This window comes from Herpailurus yagouaroundi, unplaced genomic scaffold (genome assembly GCF_014898765.1).
Source record: "Herpailurus yagouaroundi ecotype Mexico unplaced genomic scaffold, PumYag 165, whole genome shotgun sequence".
Classification (NCBI taxonomy): Eukaryota; Metazoa; Chordata; class Mammalia; order Carnivora; family Felidae; genus Herpailurus; species Herpailurus yagouaroundi.
The window spans coordinates 5,356,952-5,370,452 of NW_024412406.1; the positions used below are offsets into that span (position 1 = coordinate 5,356,952).

Sequence of the window (13,501 nt, forward strand, 5' to 3'; positions counted from 1 at the left end):
GTCGGTGTGCTTCCGGAAGAGGCCCACTCCCCAAGATAGAACAGAGTAGAGAAATAGATCTATGGGCAAATGTTTGAGCACGACGTGGGGTTTCTGAAGATGATGATAAGTCTGGTTTGAGACATGTTTAGTAGTCAGAACCTGAGGATTTTTCAAGGGTCCATGTCTGGTGGAGATTTGGGTGCAACCTAGGACAGAGGCCTGGGCTTTCCGTGTGGAACTGGGAAGTCATACGAAGAGATGAGATCACCTCGAGGGAGTTGTGTAAAAAGAGTGTAAAGAGAGGATGGCTAAGGGGGATGGTAAGGCCCTTCATCAAGTAAGGGACCAGCAGAGGGAAAAGAGCCTGAGGGGAGCCTGACGGGTTACCACAGAGGTAAGGGAGAACCAGGAGAGTGTGGTTTCATGCAAGCCAAGGGAAAAGCGTGTTTCAGGGAGAGACTCTGATGCTGCAAAAGGTCAACCATGAGAAGGACTAAATTTTGCATCAAGTAGAAGGTCACAGGTGGTTTTGGCAAGATTATTCACAGCGGACAACCCCTGGGCCGAAGCCAGACTGAACTTCAGTTCAAACTTCAGTTCACTGAAATGTCAGCCACTGAGACCACTGGATGAAACTTTGCAGCAAGAGAAAACCTTCTCTTAAAAGCCAGTCTAGTCAGTTACGGGATTGAGCTATGGTTCACACATAATTTGGTTTTAAGCAGGAGGTGTTAAAATAAGTATGTTGAACGTCCGGTGAGTCCTGACCACAACTTACTCCAATCCACCTGGGGTATAAGGTGCTCTTGAAATGAGCCTAACCGTCCCTATTAAATGACCTGATCGGGGCATGTTGGAAAATAGGTATCCTGACTTCCCTTTCTCAGCTTGGCAACGCCACTAAAGAAAGAGTACAGTGAGAGCAAAACTGAAGGCACCCCCAAAAGCAATCATAGGAGAAAGGAATTGCAGAATTTCATGGAGTCCTCAGCGGAGAAAAAGTATATTTTTAATGTATTCATCATTTTTACCAAATACCATTTATTGCATTCTTTTTTAACTGAGAACATCTTTAACGTTCCTTTGTATTAAAAGGTTAGAATCAAAATAAAGTGTTCACTTCTTCAATGAAAACTTTTGTTAGCATAGTTATAAAGAGAGTAATTCAGTGTTCGTTATGATTTAAAAAATAACTACCCAACTAATAATCCCAAATTGTCTATTATGTCTCATTTAGTCTACAACAGGAAGCAAATTCTTAAAAAAGGAGAGCAGTTTATGATAATGAAGGAATTACCAAATTTTTTAGAAATAAACTGTCGTGACTGTTTTCTGTTTCTGGGAAGAATCACTTTGTCAGGAGGTGGGTCTGCAAAGAGAGTAAGAGTCCAGCAGCATATGTCTGCATTTTGGGCAAATACTTATTTAAGAAGACAGGATCCTCTTAAAAAACAAACAAAAAAGGAAAACTCTGAATTGGTTCTGATTTTTTTCTGAAAAATCTATGTCTATATTCTATAGCACATTGTCCTTCTGTTTAAATAGTGTTTCTAAAGGTCATTCACAAGTAAACAGATTAACTTTTGGCACTGACACGAAGCAAGGTAACCACACTATAATCATAGTTGATTCTCAAAATAAATTCAGTTCCTCACAGCGAGCCTGATTACACATCTAGCACCATGAACGTATTTTGTTTTGTAAGTGCCTACTGCAGTGTATTTATAAGCTCCATAAGCCTGCCAAGCAAGTGTCTCACACCAGGTTCTATTACTAAGGCCTTACATTAGGCTCCTCTTGAAGTCGTGTTGTCCTGAATGGAGGTTTCTTATTTTCTACAGGCAACTTGGGTCCCGTCAGTACATCAGTCTCTGTGTAGACTGCAGAGGTGAGATGCTAATTTGGTTTTGTTGAGGCCGGCGAGGTGTGAGCCCGCATAAATGACCACTGGATTCTGTTAGAGCCTTGCTTTAATGATATGGGTAACTTACATCTGGCATTTCAACTTCAAACTTCAGTCTCGGAAGTGAACTTTTTGTTTGACCTGGCTGAGGAAGACACTAGAAATCTATAATTATGTGAAAGTGGTTAATAAATTTTTCCATGAATGTTAGTCTACTGTTTACCTTCATTACTAATTACACAGACGTTAGCAGCATATTTTAATGAGGCATTTTGAGATTCTTCCCCCCATGTACTTAGACTATGGTTTTAATATATTCAGAATGCATATAAATATGAAGCAGAAATTATCCTTTAAAAAGAAGGTAGAATTTATGCAAGTGCTAATTAAGATTGGGTATCTTCAAAGGTAAAGCAAATCTTCAGTGATTAATGGAGCACCCCCCCCCCCCCCCCGCCCAAAGACATCCTAACTGGGCAAAGATCTCTCTACATTAGCAGACATTTCATAATGTTTCCCCACGAGTGGAAAGGTAAAACTCAACACCAGTCTTACCAGTAATCATTACCAATAAATTCTCCTCTGATCTCCATTTTGCTGGAGACAAAGGAGGCTGCTCACAGCACAGGGCCCACACGCATGAAGGAGAAAGACCCATGGGTAGACCAGGGTTTGGGCCTCATGCCCACAGGGTTACACAGTAGTCATGTGGCAAGTCACTTAACATCCTGGTGCCTCAGGATCCCCATCTGTACAGTAGGCATAACAGTCCTTACTCTGAGAGACAGATGTTGTGAGAATGCATGAGATTGTGTGAATGAGTTCTGTGAAATGTAAAACATTCACCAAATGTAAGGCACTATCATTTGTTATAATAAGCAGCTGTTAAAATAAGGTAGATGGCTTTAGGTAACTATCCAGAAATTATTCTCTTAGGTTCTGAAACCTTAGACTAACTTTTTCTATACATGTAATCCAAGGACCACAGACCTATGAGAAATTCCTTTTAAAAAGTTAAAATAGGGGATGGGGGTGGGGGGAGACCAGTGCCAATGATTTCTTTCTTAGAAATGTAGTCAATAAATACATACAGGGCTCCCCAAACTTAGTGAACAAGAACATCTTATTTTTTTCTCATTTTCATATAATTTCCACTGTCATCCTGAGAAGCTAGTGTTGAACAAAACAACACACGTCAGAAAACTGTTAGAAAAACCTGTTATGTGATTAAAATAGCGAAATGTTTATCAACTATAATACGATGCGATTTTTTTTTTTTTTTTTTTTGAGATTCTGAGTAAATGTTACATACGCAGCCGTTGCAAAGTATGGAGTGGGCTGCAAGCGCTTTCAAGAGCATAGAATCGAGGTCCCCCCCTCCCGCCCGTGCTCCCCACCCCCCACCCCCCACGTTCCGCCCGCAACACAGCCAGCTCGCGCTGACAGCACTGACACTGTGTTTGTGTGCACGGACAGAGGGCCTCAGCGGATCCTGGAAGGAGGGAGGAGGCGTGCCTTCCAGCAGCAGCAGCAGCGGCTACTGGAGCTGGAGCGCCCCCAGCGACCAGTCCAACCCGTCCACGCCGTCGCCGCCGCTGTCGGCCGACAGCTTCAAGCCCTTCCGCAGCCCCGCGCCGCAGCCGCAACCGCAGCCCGACGACGGCATCGACGAGGCGGAGGCCAGCAACCTGCTCTTCGACGAGCCCATTCCCAGGAAAAGAAAGGTGGGTGTCGGCCACGCCGTTTTCGGGTTTTGGTTGCAGGAACGGCCGCCTTCGAAGGGCGGGCGTGAGCCTGGCGTGGCTGTTCTGCATTCCTGCTGCCCACGTCCCTTGGGAGCCACAGAAACAGCTCGTGCTCCCCTCTGACGTTCTCTGACGTTTCAAAATAAGGATCACGATTAAAAACAAAAATGATCACATCATTGATACGTTTCTTCCAAGTACACGTGTCCCCGGCCCCATCCTGTGGACGTTTCAACGTAAATTAAGGGTCAGGATTAAAAACAAAAATAATCAAATCACTGACATGTTCTTTCTAAGTACACATGCCCCCCCACACCCCCCATCCTGTGGTGTAAGAATTAACAGCAGGCTTCAGATTGCACTTCAGGCTTGGTTTGGTGATTCACTCTTCGTGGGACTTATTTTTGTGTGTGTGTATATAAAATAAAGGTAATACTCTATTTTCTCTTTCCTGCTTCCGTAAACCCTGAAGGGCTGTTGGGAAGACTATTTTGCGTCTAATTTTTATAAAACCGGTTGAAACTTATATGCAAACTGACATATAAACCTATGTACGTACCTACATGCTAAAAATGATATAGTTGCCAAATTAAAAGTGAAAAAGGAGACCTAATTAATTGATTATACTTTCATTTAATCCTCACAGCAGTCCTGCTGGTAAGTATTCTATTCCCATTTTGATAGGAGAAGGTTAAGGAGCGAGAGGTTATGCATCAACTCGCTGCTGTCATGCAGGTAGAAAGGGCTAGACCTGCCATTCAAACACAGGTCTGCCTGGACCTAGAGCTCAGATTCTTTTCATTTTCTTCACATACATTGAAATTATGATGTTTACTCACAATTTTTGAAAAGTATTGCTATTTCATAGAATGGAGCAATGCTACTGCTACATCTAGAAAACACTTCAACGTTATTTTTTTAAATCGCCGTATAAATGTGAAACTGTTACTTGATATGTTGGTATTTTAATTTGTCATTGGTAGCTTCCTTATTAATGACTATTCACAAACAAAAATCCAAAGCAAAGCCCCGAGTACTGCAATGCAACCTGTTTTTTTTCCCCCAATTCATTCCAAAGAGCAAAACAAAGAGATGGCATCGGTCCAACTGTCCCTCCCTGCTTCTCTCTCAGCATCATTCAGCATGTGTAACAGTAGAGGTTGTACAGCCTCTCTCTCTACCCAGAGAACAGGGCATTCATGTGGTCTCCTGTCCTTCCCAGGGGCAGTGGCATGGAGAGTTGCTGTTTTACATACAAGTCCCCTAGGTGGAGGGGGAAGGCTGGAGTGGCTCCAGCATCCTGTGGGGCCCCAGGGACTGAGCCTTCACTCGACTAGTCAGGGAGACAGGCTGGCACTTGTATCGGGGGAACCTGCGGGCAAGTTGGACCCAAAGCCTGCAGGTCTGTGCTTCAGGCTGCACAGACTTTCTCTCTGGGGTCACCTGAGTATGTAGTTGTGGCTCCCATCAAGCAGGTCTTGGCATTGTGGCAAGGACTCCCGGCCCGGGAACCCCCGCCTCATAAGGTGCGCTGCTGAAAGCCTGCCCCAGCCTTTCGTCTCTAATGGAGCCACACCAGCCAAATTCACTCTTGCGTTACGTTAAGTTGCACTGGCCACATTTGCACTTAAGGTCTGTCAGCTTCGACTAAATTAGGGGATAGTCAAGTCACCAAAGGAAAAGAGCAAAAAAGCTTCATTACAAAGTGGCTTCATTTGAAGACCCACTCTGCAGTATACGGGGTAGTTGGAAAAAAACACATGAATAAAAGCCATATTCTTCCTTCTTTCTTTCTGACTTTTCCAGCTAATCAGAGCCTGGATTTGCCCAGAGGAGTACCCCCTGCTGGCTGAAGCTCACCATCACTAACTTTTAAATCAGGGATCTTACATAGACGTTGCCTTTTACAACTTAAAGTTACTTTGAATAGTGTAATGAGAATGTGGGATGGTTGCTGCTTATTTTTGTATTTATTAAGTGAACCAGCACAATGTCTTGAGATTGAGACGCAGCCACTTCCATTAAGATTGGATGCTGGGTGGGTGGACACTGATGTGTAAAGAGGCAATAATGACTTGGGGTGAAAAATGGTGTGCTCATAATGTGGTAGAAACACGGTAACTGTGATGCTGTTGTTTTAGAGCTTTTAAAATCCTTTAAAGATTTCTAAGAGTTAATTTGCATAATCCATTAGACACTATGTTCTAGTTGGTGAGATGCATCATATCCATTTAAGACCATGGGCAGTTGTGATGGTCATATGTCTTGTGGGGATTGAGAACCTTCTAGATCAGTATTTTCCACACTGCAGGTTTCAATCCACTAGTGGGTTATGAGTCAATTTAATGAGCTGTGAATAGCACTTCTTTAATGAATAGGACAGAATAGGATGCATTGTACTCAATCAGGGTAAGTGTGGTTTCTTGATGTTTTTGTTTCAAGTATGCACTTACCTGGGTAATGTACAAAAATTTACCTCTTACTGTGGCTCATGGTTTAAAAAGTTTGGAGGCTCCTGTTCTATGTTGTAAAGAGATAACATGGTAAGTGGTAAACGAAGGAGCACTGAACAGAAATCAAGATCCACATCCTAAACTCAACTTGGCCACCCTGAGAACTTAAGAAGATCCTGTATCCCTTTTGATTATCAGCTTCTTCACTTATAAACCAGGCAAACAGGTACTATCAAACCTCTCTCAGGATAATCATGAAGATTAAATGTGACCATAAGTAGAAAGGATGTACAAGCCCTAAAACCCCATGTACTGGAATGTAGCATCATTATAACAGACATTTTTAGACCCTATACAAAGGGGGAAGCAACATTCCCTGGATGGGATTATGAAGCAGAGGTCCTGATCTTTCTCCTCCTTATGAAAGCTCTCTCATCTCTTCTCCTATGTCTCCCACACATGGACATCTCACTCTGACCTCTTAAGGTGATCCATGTTCCTCTTACGGAAGGAGGAAGAGAGTATGAGATGTGCTGCCTAGACAAGGCATTATCTTTTACTATCAGCAGTGATGGAGAAACATTTGCTGGTAACAACTGCATTTGCATATTTAGTTACAATTTACAACATGCTTTTAACATGTTTTTGGCAGTTTAACAACTATGCTATACCTTGGCATAGTTGTATCCCCATTCTGCAGAAGAGGCTCACTAAGGTTACATGAATTGCCCAAGGTCCTGTAGCTTATAACGTGGCAGAGATAAGATCAGCCTAGCTGAAATAGCCAAGATGAAATTTTGGAAGCAAATTCAAGGAATCCACATTTCCCTCTGCCCACAGAGGAGAATAACACGGAAAGAAAATAATCAGATGCAGCTACAGCCAACGTTATTTGGCAGGGTGGGATTGGGGTGCAAAGGATCCAGAGAGAAATCCAAGGGCAGAAAACAGAACTCCAGGCTGTCTGCCACAGCCCACTACTTCCTGAATGAAGTACCCATCGCTCTTAAGAGGACCTTTAGCCAAGGTATTGGAAATGGGAGAAACAGAAATGAAAGCCTTCTTTCTCCTGGCTCTGGAGATCGGCCAACCAACTACCTCAAGCCCAGTGCTAGCAGAATTTTTTCTCTGGGATTTCAGACGAACAGACAGGCAGTTCTTCCATGCTCAGAGAAAAGCCAGGACCCAGACTACAGGGGACATGCAGTTCCGGTCATGACCACAAGGTGATGCAGTGACCCTAACTACCGACACTCTGGGAGCCTGGGAGAAAACAGTCTATAGTTTACCATCAATCCCAGAAGACCTCTAGAAAATCAAGAAGTGCTGATAACTACTTATGAATATGCTTTTTTCCATGTCAGGTCCCTAATTCTGTCAGATTCTAAGTTTGTCCATCCCTAAACACAATAAGAAAGTCCGGGCTCTGGAATTAGCACCCCAGCTCAATACTTATGTATTGAGCAAGTCGCTTGATTTCTCTAAGCCATGGTTTCCTTGTTTGTAAAATATGGATAATGATAGCACCGCACTGATGAGGTTGTTCTGAGGATTATATGAACATTATTGTTCATATTGAACATATCGTTCATGCTGGCTGCTAATACTTTGCTTTCCTTTCTACCCATTTGACAACTGACTGAATAGAAATTTGAGAAGCGTGGGTGTGGAGAGAAGGGGGTGCTCACCTCCATTCTCCATCCTGTCCCCACATTGACTATATCAGTATTGCTGCAGCTCAAGACACTGGATCCCTCAGCCACTTCAGCCACCTTGGACTTATTTAGGGTTAATGGGAGAGGCCAGCCTACGTTCAGGTGAGGGGTGAGGACAAGGGCGACGGGAAGACATCAGGGGCCATACAAGGAAACCTGACTCAGGACTCCACATTTCAGAACATCAGCAGCAACTCAAAGACAATAACTACATTCCAGCCTTCATTATTCTCATTGATTTTACAAGTGTCTTGACCACGAACCCTCTTACCCGGGGACTAGGGAGAATCCCAAGTCAGAGAAAAAAATGCTGAGTGATCATTAGGTGCTCCAGCAATAGTTTTGCGAGTAGTAAACAATGAATTAATCACTTGCTCCACTCTGCATTTTCAGTCTTTCAGAACCAAAAAAGCAGTGAGTCACTTTAAATTGTGAATGACTGCTCTGAAAAGAAAACAAATGCGTAAAGCCCTCACGCATAAGCTGTTCCCAGTCTCTGCGCTGACTTAATTCCTAGCCCACTAATTCTGAGCAGAGAGTGCCTTCTGCAAGAAGAACCGCTGTTCCAGAAATAGACCCATCTGTTAGAACTGCTGGGGAGGGCGGTGCTAAGAAAAGCAGCTCGGGGTCACACCGTACGGATTTCATGGTGATGACACAGCATCGCCAGCCAGATCAGGGGAGCCGATTGGCCACGGAGAGAATCAGCACACGGAAGAGTGAGATCTAGGCACTTTAGTGATAGGACCTCAGAATAATCTACCACGCAGTACAGAAGATCCGAAGTATTGGACCTCGAAGGACTTCAGAAATCACCCACCACAACCTTTCCAAGTTACAGGACTGCTTGAACACATCCAGATATGTACAAATTCTCCTAAGGATGAGATGCGCTTTTACAAGCCACTGATTGAGAAAACAGATCATGGGTACAGATTTTTGTTAACTCATGAATGCTTTTGTCGTTGTTCTACAAATCATTTGAAATCAACTTTATTTCGGCATAATCGCCACTCAATAAAATGAACCCATTTTAAGTATACAGTGCAGTGAGTTTTGACTAATTTCTCCACCTGGGTGACCCCCGCTGTAATCAGGCCAGTAGTTCAGCACTCCTCATGCCCCTCTGAACTCAGATGCCCCTCACAACACCTGCAAAAACAGGTAGCCAGTTAGTGACCTGACTTCTGTCACTATAGGTCCATTTCGCACATTGCAGACTTTCCAGTAGATGGAATCCTACAGTGTGTGCTTTGTAGTGTACAAAAATCCCACGTGTTGGCAACAGGAACTCTCATTCATCTCTGGTGGGAATGTAAAATGGTGCAATCACTTTGTAAAACAGTTTGGCAGTTTCTTATAAATTTAAATAGACACTTACCATATGACCCGGCAATTCCACTCCTCGATATTTACCTAAGAGATAAGAAAACATATGTCCACAAAAAGACTTGCAGACTTATGGTTCATAGCAGTTTCATTCATTATCACCCCATGCTGCAAACAACCCGCATGTCCATAAAGAGGTAAATGGATAAGCAAATTGTGGTATATTCATTCAACAGAATACTACACCACAACAAAAGGAAATAAACTACTGATACGTGAAACAGTGGGCAGATCTCAAAAACATTATGCTGAGGTAAAATAGCCTGACACAAAAGAATGCATTCTCTATTATTCCATTAGAAGACATCTTTTTCTTATTTTTAAATTTTATTTGTCATCACAGCATCTATAAGCAGTGCCTGTAGATGGGAGATGTTTGATCCACATTTGGTATACATTTGAATTCACCCATCACTTCGCATTAACCTCCCACACACAGATTACTTCTTCAGTCCTCCTGTCGTACAAATAAAGAAATAAAGCCCTGAAGCTGAGGTGACGTGTATAAGGCTGCTTTCCCAATAAAGGAAAGAACTGGAACCCCTACCAGTTTCTAGGTAGGTAGTGAATTTTTTTTTTAACTTTTTTTTTTCAACGTTTATTTATTTTTGGGACAGAGAGAGACAGAGCATGAACAGGGGAGGGGCAGAGAGAGAGGGAGACACAGAATCGGAAACAGGCTCCAGGCTCCGAGCCATCAGCCCAGAGCCTGACGCGGGGCTCGAACTCACGGACCGCGAGATCGTGACCTGGCTGAAGTCGGACGCTTAACCGACTGCGCCACCCAGGCGCCCCAAGTAGTGAATTTTTAAATATGTCTGTTCCCTTGCCAGTCTTTTGGAAGCTGTTGAGTGGACCTCTTAGTCCCCAAAGAGCCATTGGAGCCTCTGCCAAGCAGTGTGCGTCCCTCCCACGTGAGGCAGGCTAGGGAGACATGTATAACACAGCAAACTCAGGTATACAGAATAATTGCATGCTCCCCTTCCATCAAGGACCCTGGTCCTCTCTGGGGAGGCTTAGATGTATCAATGTCCACCCCCAACACACACACACAGACGTGCACATGCACACACATACACACACGTACACCTACACATAACACCTCAATCACCATATGAAACATACCCAAGGATCTTCACACTTTTCTCTCAGAAAAAGCAACTTGGTATTAACCCCAGGCTGCTGTGTGGTAAAGCGGACAGTAAAGTGATGTTCATGTATCTTCTGGAACATAACTTTCATTGAACTTATTATCCCTAGACGTGTAATGTAATACTTCAAAACTCAGCCATGTTTCCACTCTTGGACCTGAAGGTGACCTTCAGCAGTCAGTCCCGTGGACCAGTCTGGGTTTCTTCAGGAAAACAGAAGCCATTCCATGTATTCCAGATACGAAAAAATTCAAAAGCAGGGTTGAGCCTTGTCATGGGAAGGGCAAGCAGAGAAAAGATGAGGGAAGCCTTGGCCGGAGATCTCAGCCTGTCGCCCCAAAGCAGCTGGCGTCCGAGACAGTCTGGAAACCGCTGCGAAGGTCACACATCTCCAGGAAGCTGTCTCCAGCCTTCATAGCCTACTGCACCAAAGTTGGGTGATTCTGAAGAGCTTGCCTGGAAGCTGCTGAGGAGCTCACATCGGGCGTGTTTGAGATCCCAGGAGTCTGCCTGTAACCGCTGAGAGCTTCACTCCTGTGGGGTTGTTGTGAGTGTGAAACTAGGCACATGTATGGAAGACCCTAGCACAGTGTGGTTCCCAGACAAGGGTGGCCTCGTCTCCCTCGGACATCCTCCTCTGTGAACGTCTTTCTGTTAGAGCTGCGAGGGGCAGCTAGGGCAGAAGCACTGAAGGGCACGTTTAGACTCGGCCCTGCGATTGCCCCAGCAACTTTGCTTGCTTTGGCCTCCTTGGGAGAGCTAGGACCCATGTGGCAACTTGGGTGACGTTTACTTAGCTATTTTTTCCTGTCCTCCTCCTCCCATGGCTTGTTTTTTCTTTTCATGTAACAGTGAGTAGTCTGTTTGTAGACAAAGGATTTGTTTCCATTGGATGTCGTTAGGGGACTTTGAAAAGTACTTACCCACTATTTAAGGGGCCCCATGGTTTGACACAAGCACATCCTTCACCTACGTAGAGAGAAGCCACTTGATTTCATTCAAGTTGAGATATCCTTTTAATATACTGTTATTCTCCCAAATTAGTCGAGCAAGTGTGATAGGGTGACTCCATTTTTAAATAAATAACTTTCAAAAATTAAAAGTAGGATAATTTTTACATTTGCAGATTAATGTAAAAATAAGATCCCCCTCCCCAATATTTCCACCATGGTGTAGTACATTTTTATTTGCAGGACATATCCTCTCCTCAAAAAAGATAATGTTCAGATACTTTTATGAGCTGCTTTTCCCCTGTATCAGTCAAGGTTCGGGCAGAAAACAGGTGCTGTACTCAAGTGGAACAATTGAGAAGAGTTTAATGAAGAAGCTATTGACAAAGGTGTAGACAGGGTTCGGAGACATCAGGAGAAGTTACCCCAAAAGCTAACAACATTACCACCCCTAAGCCTGAAGAGGCAAATAAACAGAGAGGTTTCCAGAACCCAGGGGGTTACCAAAACTCTGAAAATACCAACAGAAGTGTTAGTTTTTGGAGAAGAAATGGAGCCACTGCCCACCTGTGGCCAGGCAGACAGGAAGTTGAGGGAATCCATACCCTCTTGCCTTTCAGTCTCTTCCCTTGCTTGCCCGCCTCTGTCAGTCCTTCCATTGGCCAGACTCAACCAGAAACCAGTTGGCCAGGGTACCCGCTGATGAGGGTCAGCCTCCAGGCACTGAGCAGGGTGGAGGGTGGAGGGTGGTGTGGGCCTGCACTAGGAGCTTGTTTTTTCACATCAAAGAAGTTTTTCTTACAACTTCATTTTTAAGGCTCCTTAATATTCAGTTATATGGAATTAATTTAACCAGTCATCTGATCATCCCCTCAGCAATCTTGACATTATTTCTGATTTCTCACTGGTCTAAAAATCAGTGCCGTGAGCATCTTTATACACGTCTTTGGAGACGTTCCAAATGACTTTCTTAGGATAGAGCCCCTAAAAGTTGATATTGGGTCAAAACGATAGATGTTTTCAAAGCTTCATCTGTATTGCTCTTAAATTTAGAGATAGCAAATACCTGTGCATGGGTAAATTATGAGGGCACAGTTCTGGCGGGTTGGGATAAAATGGGATAATGAATGAAAGATGTCATTCAAAGGAAATGCCAAAAAGAAGAGGTAGAAGAGAAATCAGGGCTGTCCCTCTGCGAAGGAGTTTGGGGTTGCCCCCTCCCAAAACCCAGTTAAAGGTCTCCCCACTATGTGTAATTATGTTTCTGAGTTTGCGTTTGTAGCCACCTTGCAAATCAGCAGGAACTTTCTCTATGCTTCTGGAGTATAATACTGCATAAAGTCCTCCCAATTGCTTATGCTAATGACCCAAATCATTGTAAATTAGACAATCATTTTTCCTGCTGCACATTTTCTGTTTTCTTCTGGTGAACTTAGACCTTCCTTGAGTACCTAGCATTGCAGGGGGTGTAAGTCTGGAAGAAAAAATTACTATGTGGAGTGAAGAGAAAACCATCTATAATTCAGTGTGCACCATGCCTGCCATGGGCCTGTGCTAAGAAGTTAATTTACAGCCAGATAAGATCATCAGGTGGTAATCACACTGGGAAATCTTCTGGGATTTCACAGAATAATGATCTTTTGGACAAACATTCTTTGAACATAGAGTATTTACTAGTAGCTTCGAAAATGGTTAAGTAAATTAAGATGTCTCAAATACGGCTCATTGCCGTGGGCCCCAAAATGCAACTTTCCCAAGATTCAGCACAGCCAATACTAATTAATAAGTTATGCTAGGCACAGGAGTAGAGTGTTGGGCAAGAAGTCATGGCTCCTACTCTCAGAGAGCTTACGTGATAAAAACTGGCCTATCCCCAGCGTTTCTCTTAGAAACCCAGCAAAAGAACAAAACAAGGAGGAAGCAAAGTTGATCATTTTTCATATGCATTACCTAATTTTCTTTGGGCAACTGATTCCTGGGGAGCCCACACCAGAGACCCAAAAAATGAGAATCTAATTGAGGAGATGATACTCAAAACAGTTGTAATTGGTGGTTATCCTAATTCTGAGGAATTTAGAAAGGATATTGGTCATCTCCATTGTAATTTTTGGATTTGATCTCTGTATCAGCTGTTTCCTCCTGACTAAGGAAAGGAATTATACAATGATATTTATTTTTCTACAATTTGTATTAAGCTTTACTGCTTATCAATT

At 43.4% G+C, this 13,501-nt stretch overlaps 1 protein-coding gene across 3 annotated transcripts in view; it reads left to right on the top strand.

The window, feature by feature from the left end:
• Positions 1-13,501, top strand: part of ZNF704 (zinc finger protein 704) — a 191,790-nt gene that overhangs the window by 139,496 nt on the left and 38,793 nt on the right. For all 3 annotated transcript variants that reach the window (XR_005794130.1, XR_005794131.1, XM_040487522.1), the window contains exon 3: positions 3,362-3,609. Coding sequence is in view for 1 of the 3 variants with exons in the window: in XM_040487522.1 (XP_040343456.1) it covers positions 3,362-3,609 (248 nt within the window). In the remaining 2 variants the exon portion in view is untranslated. The remainder of the gene's footprint in view (positions 1-3,361; positions 3,610-13,501) is intronic.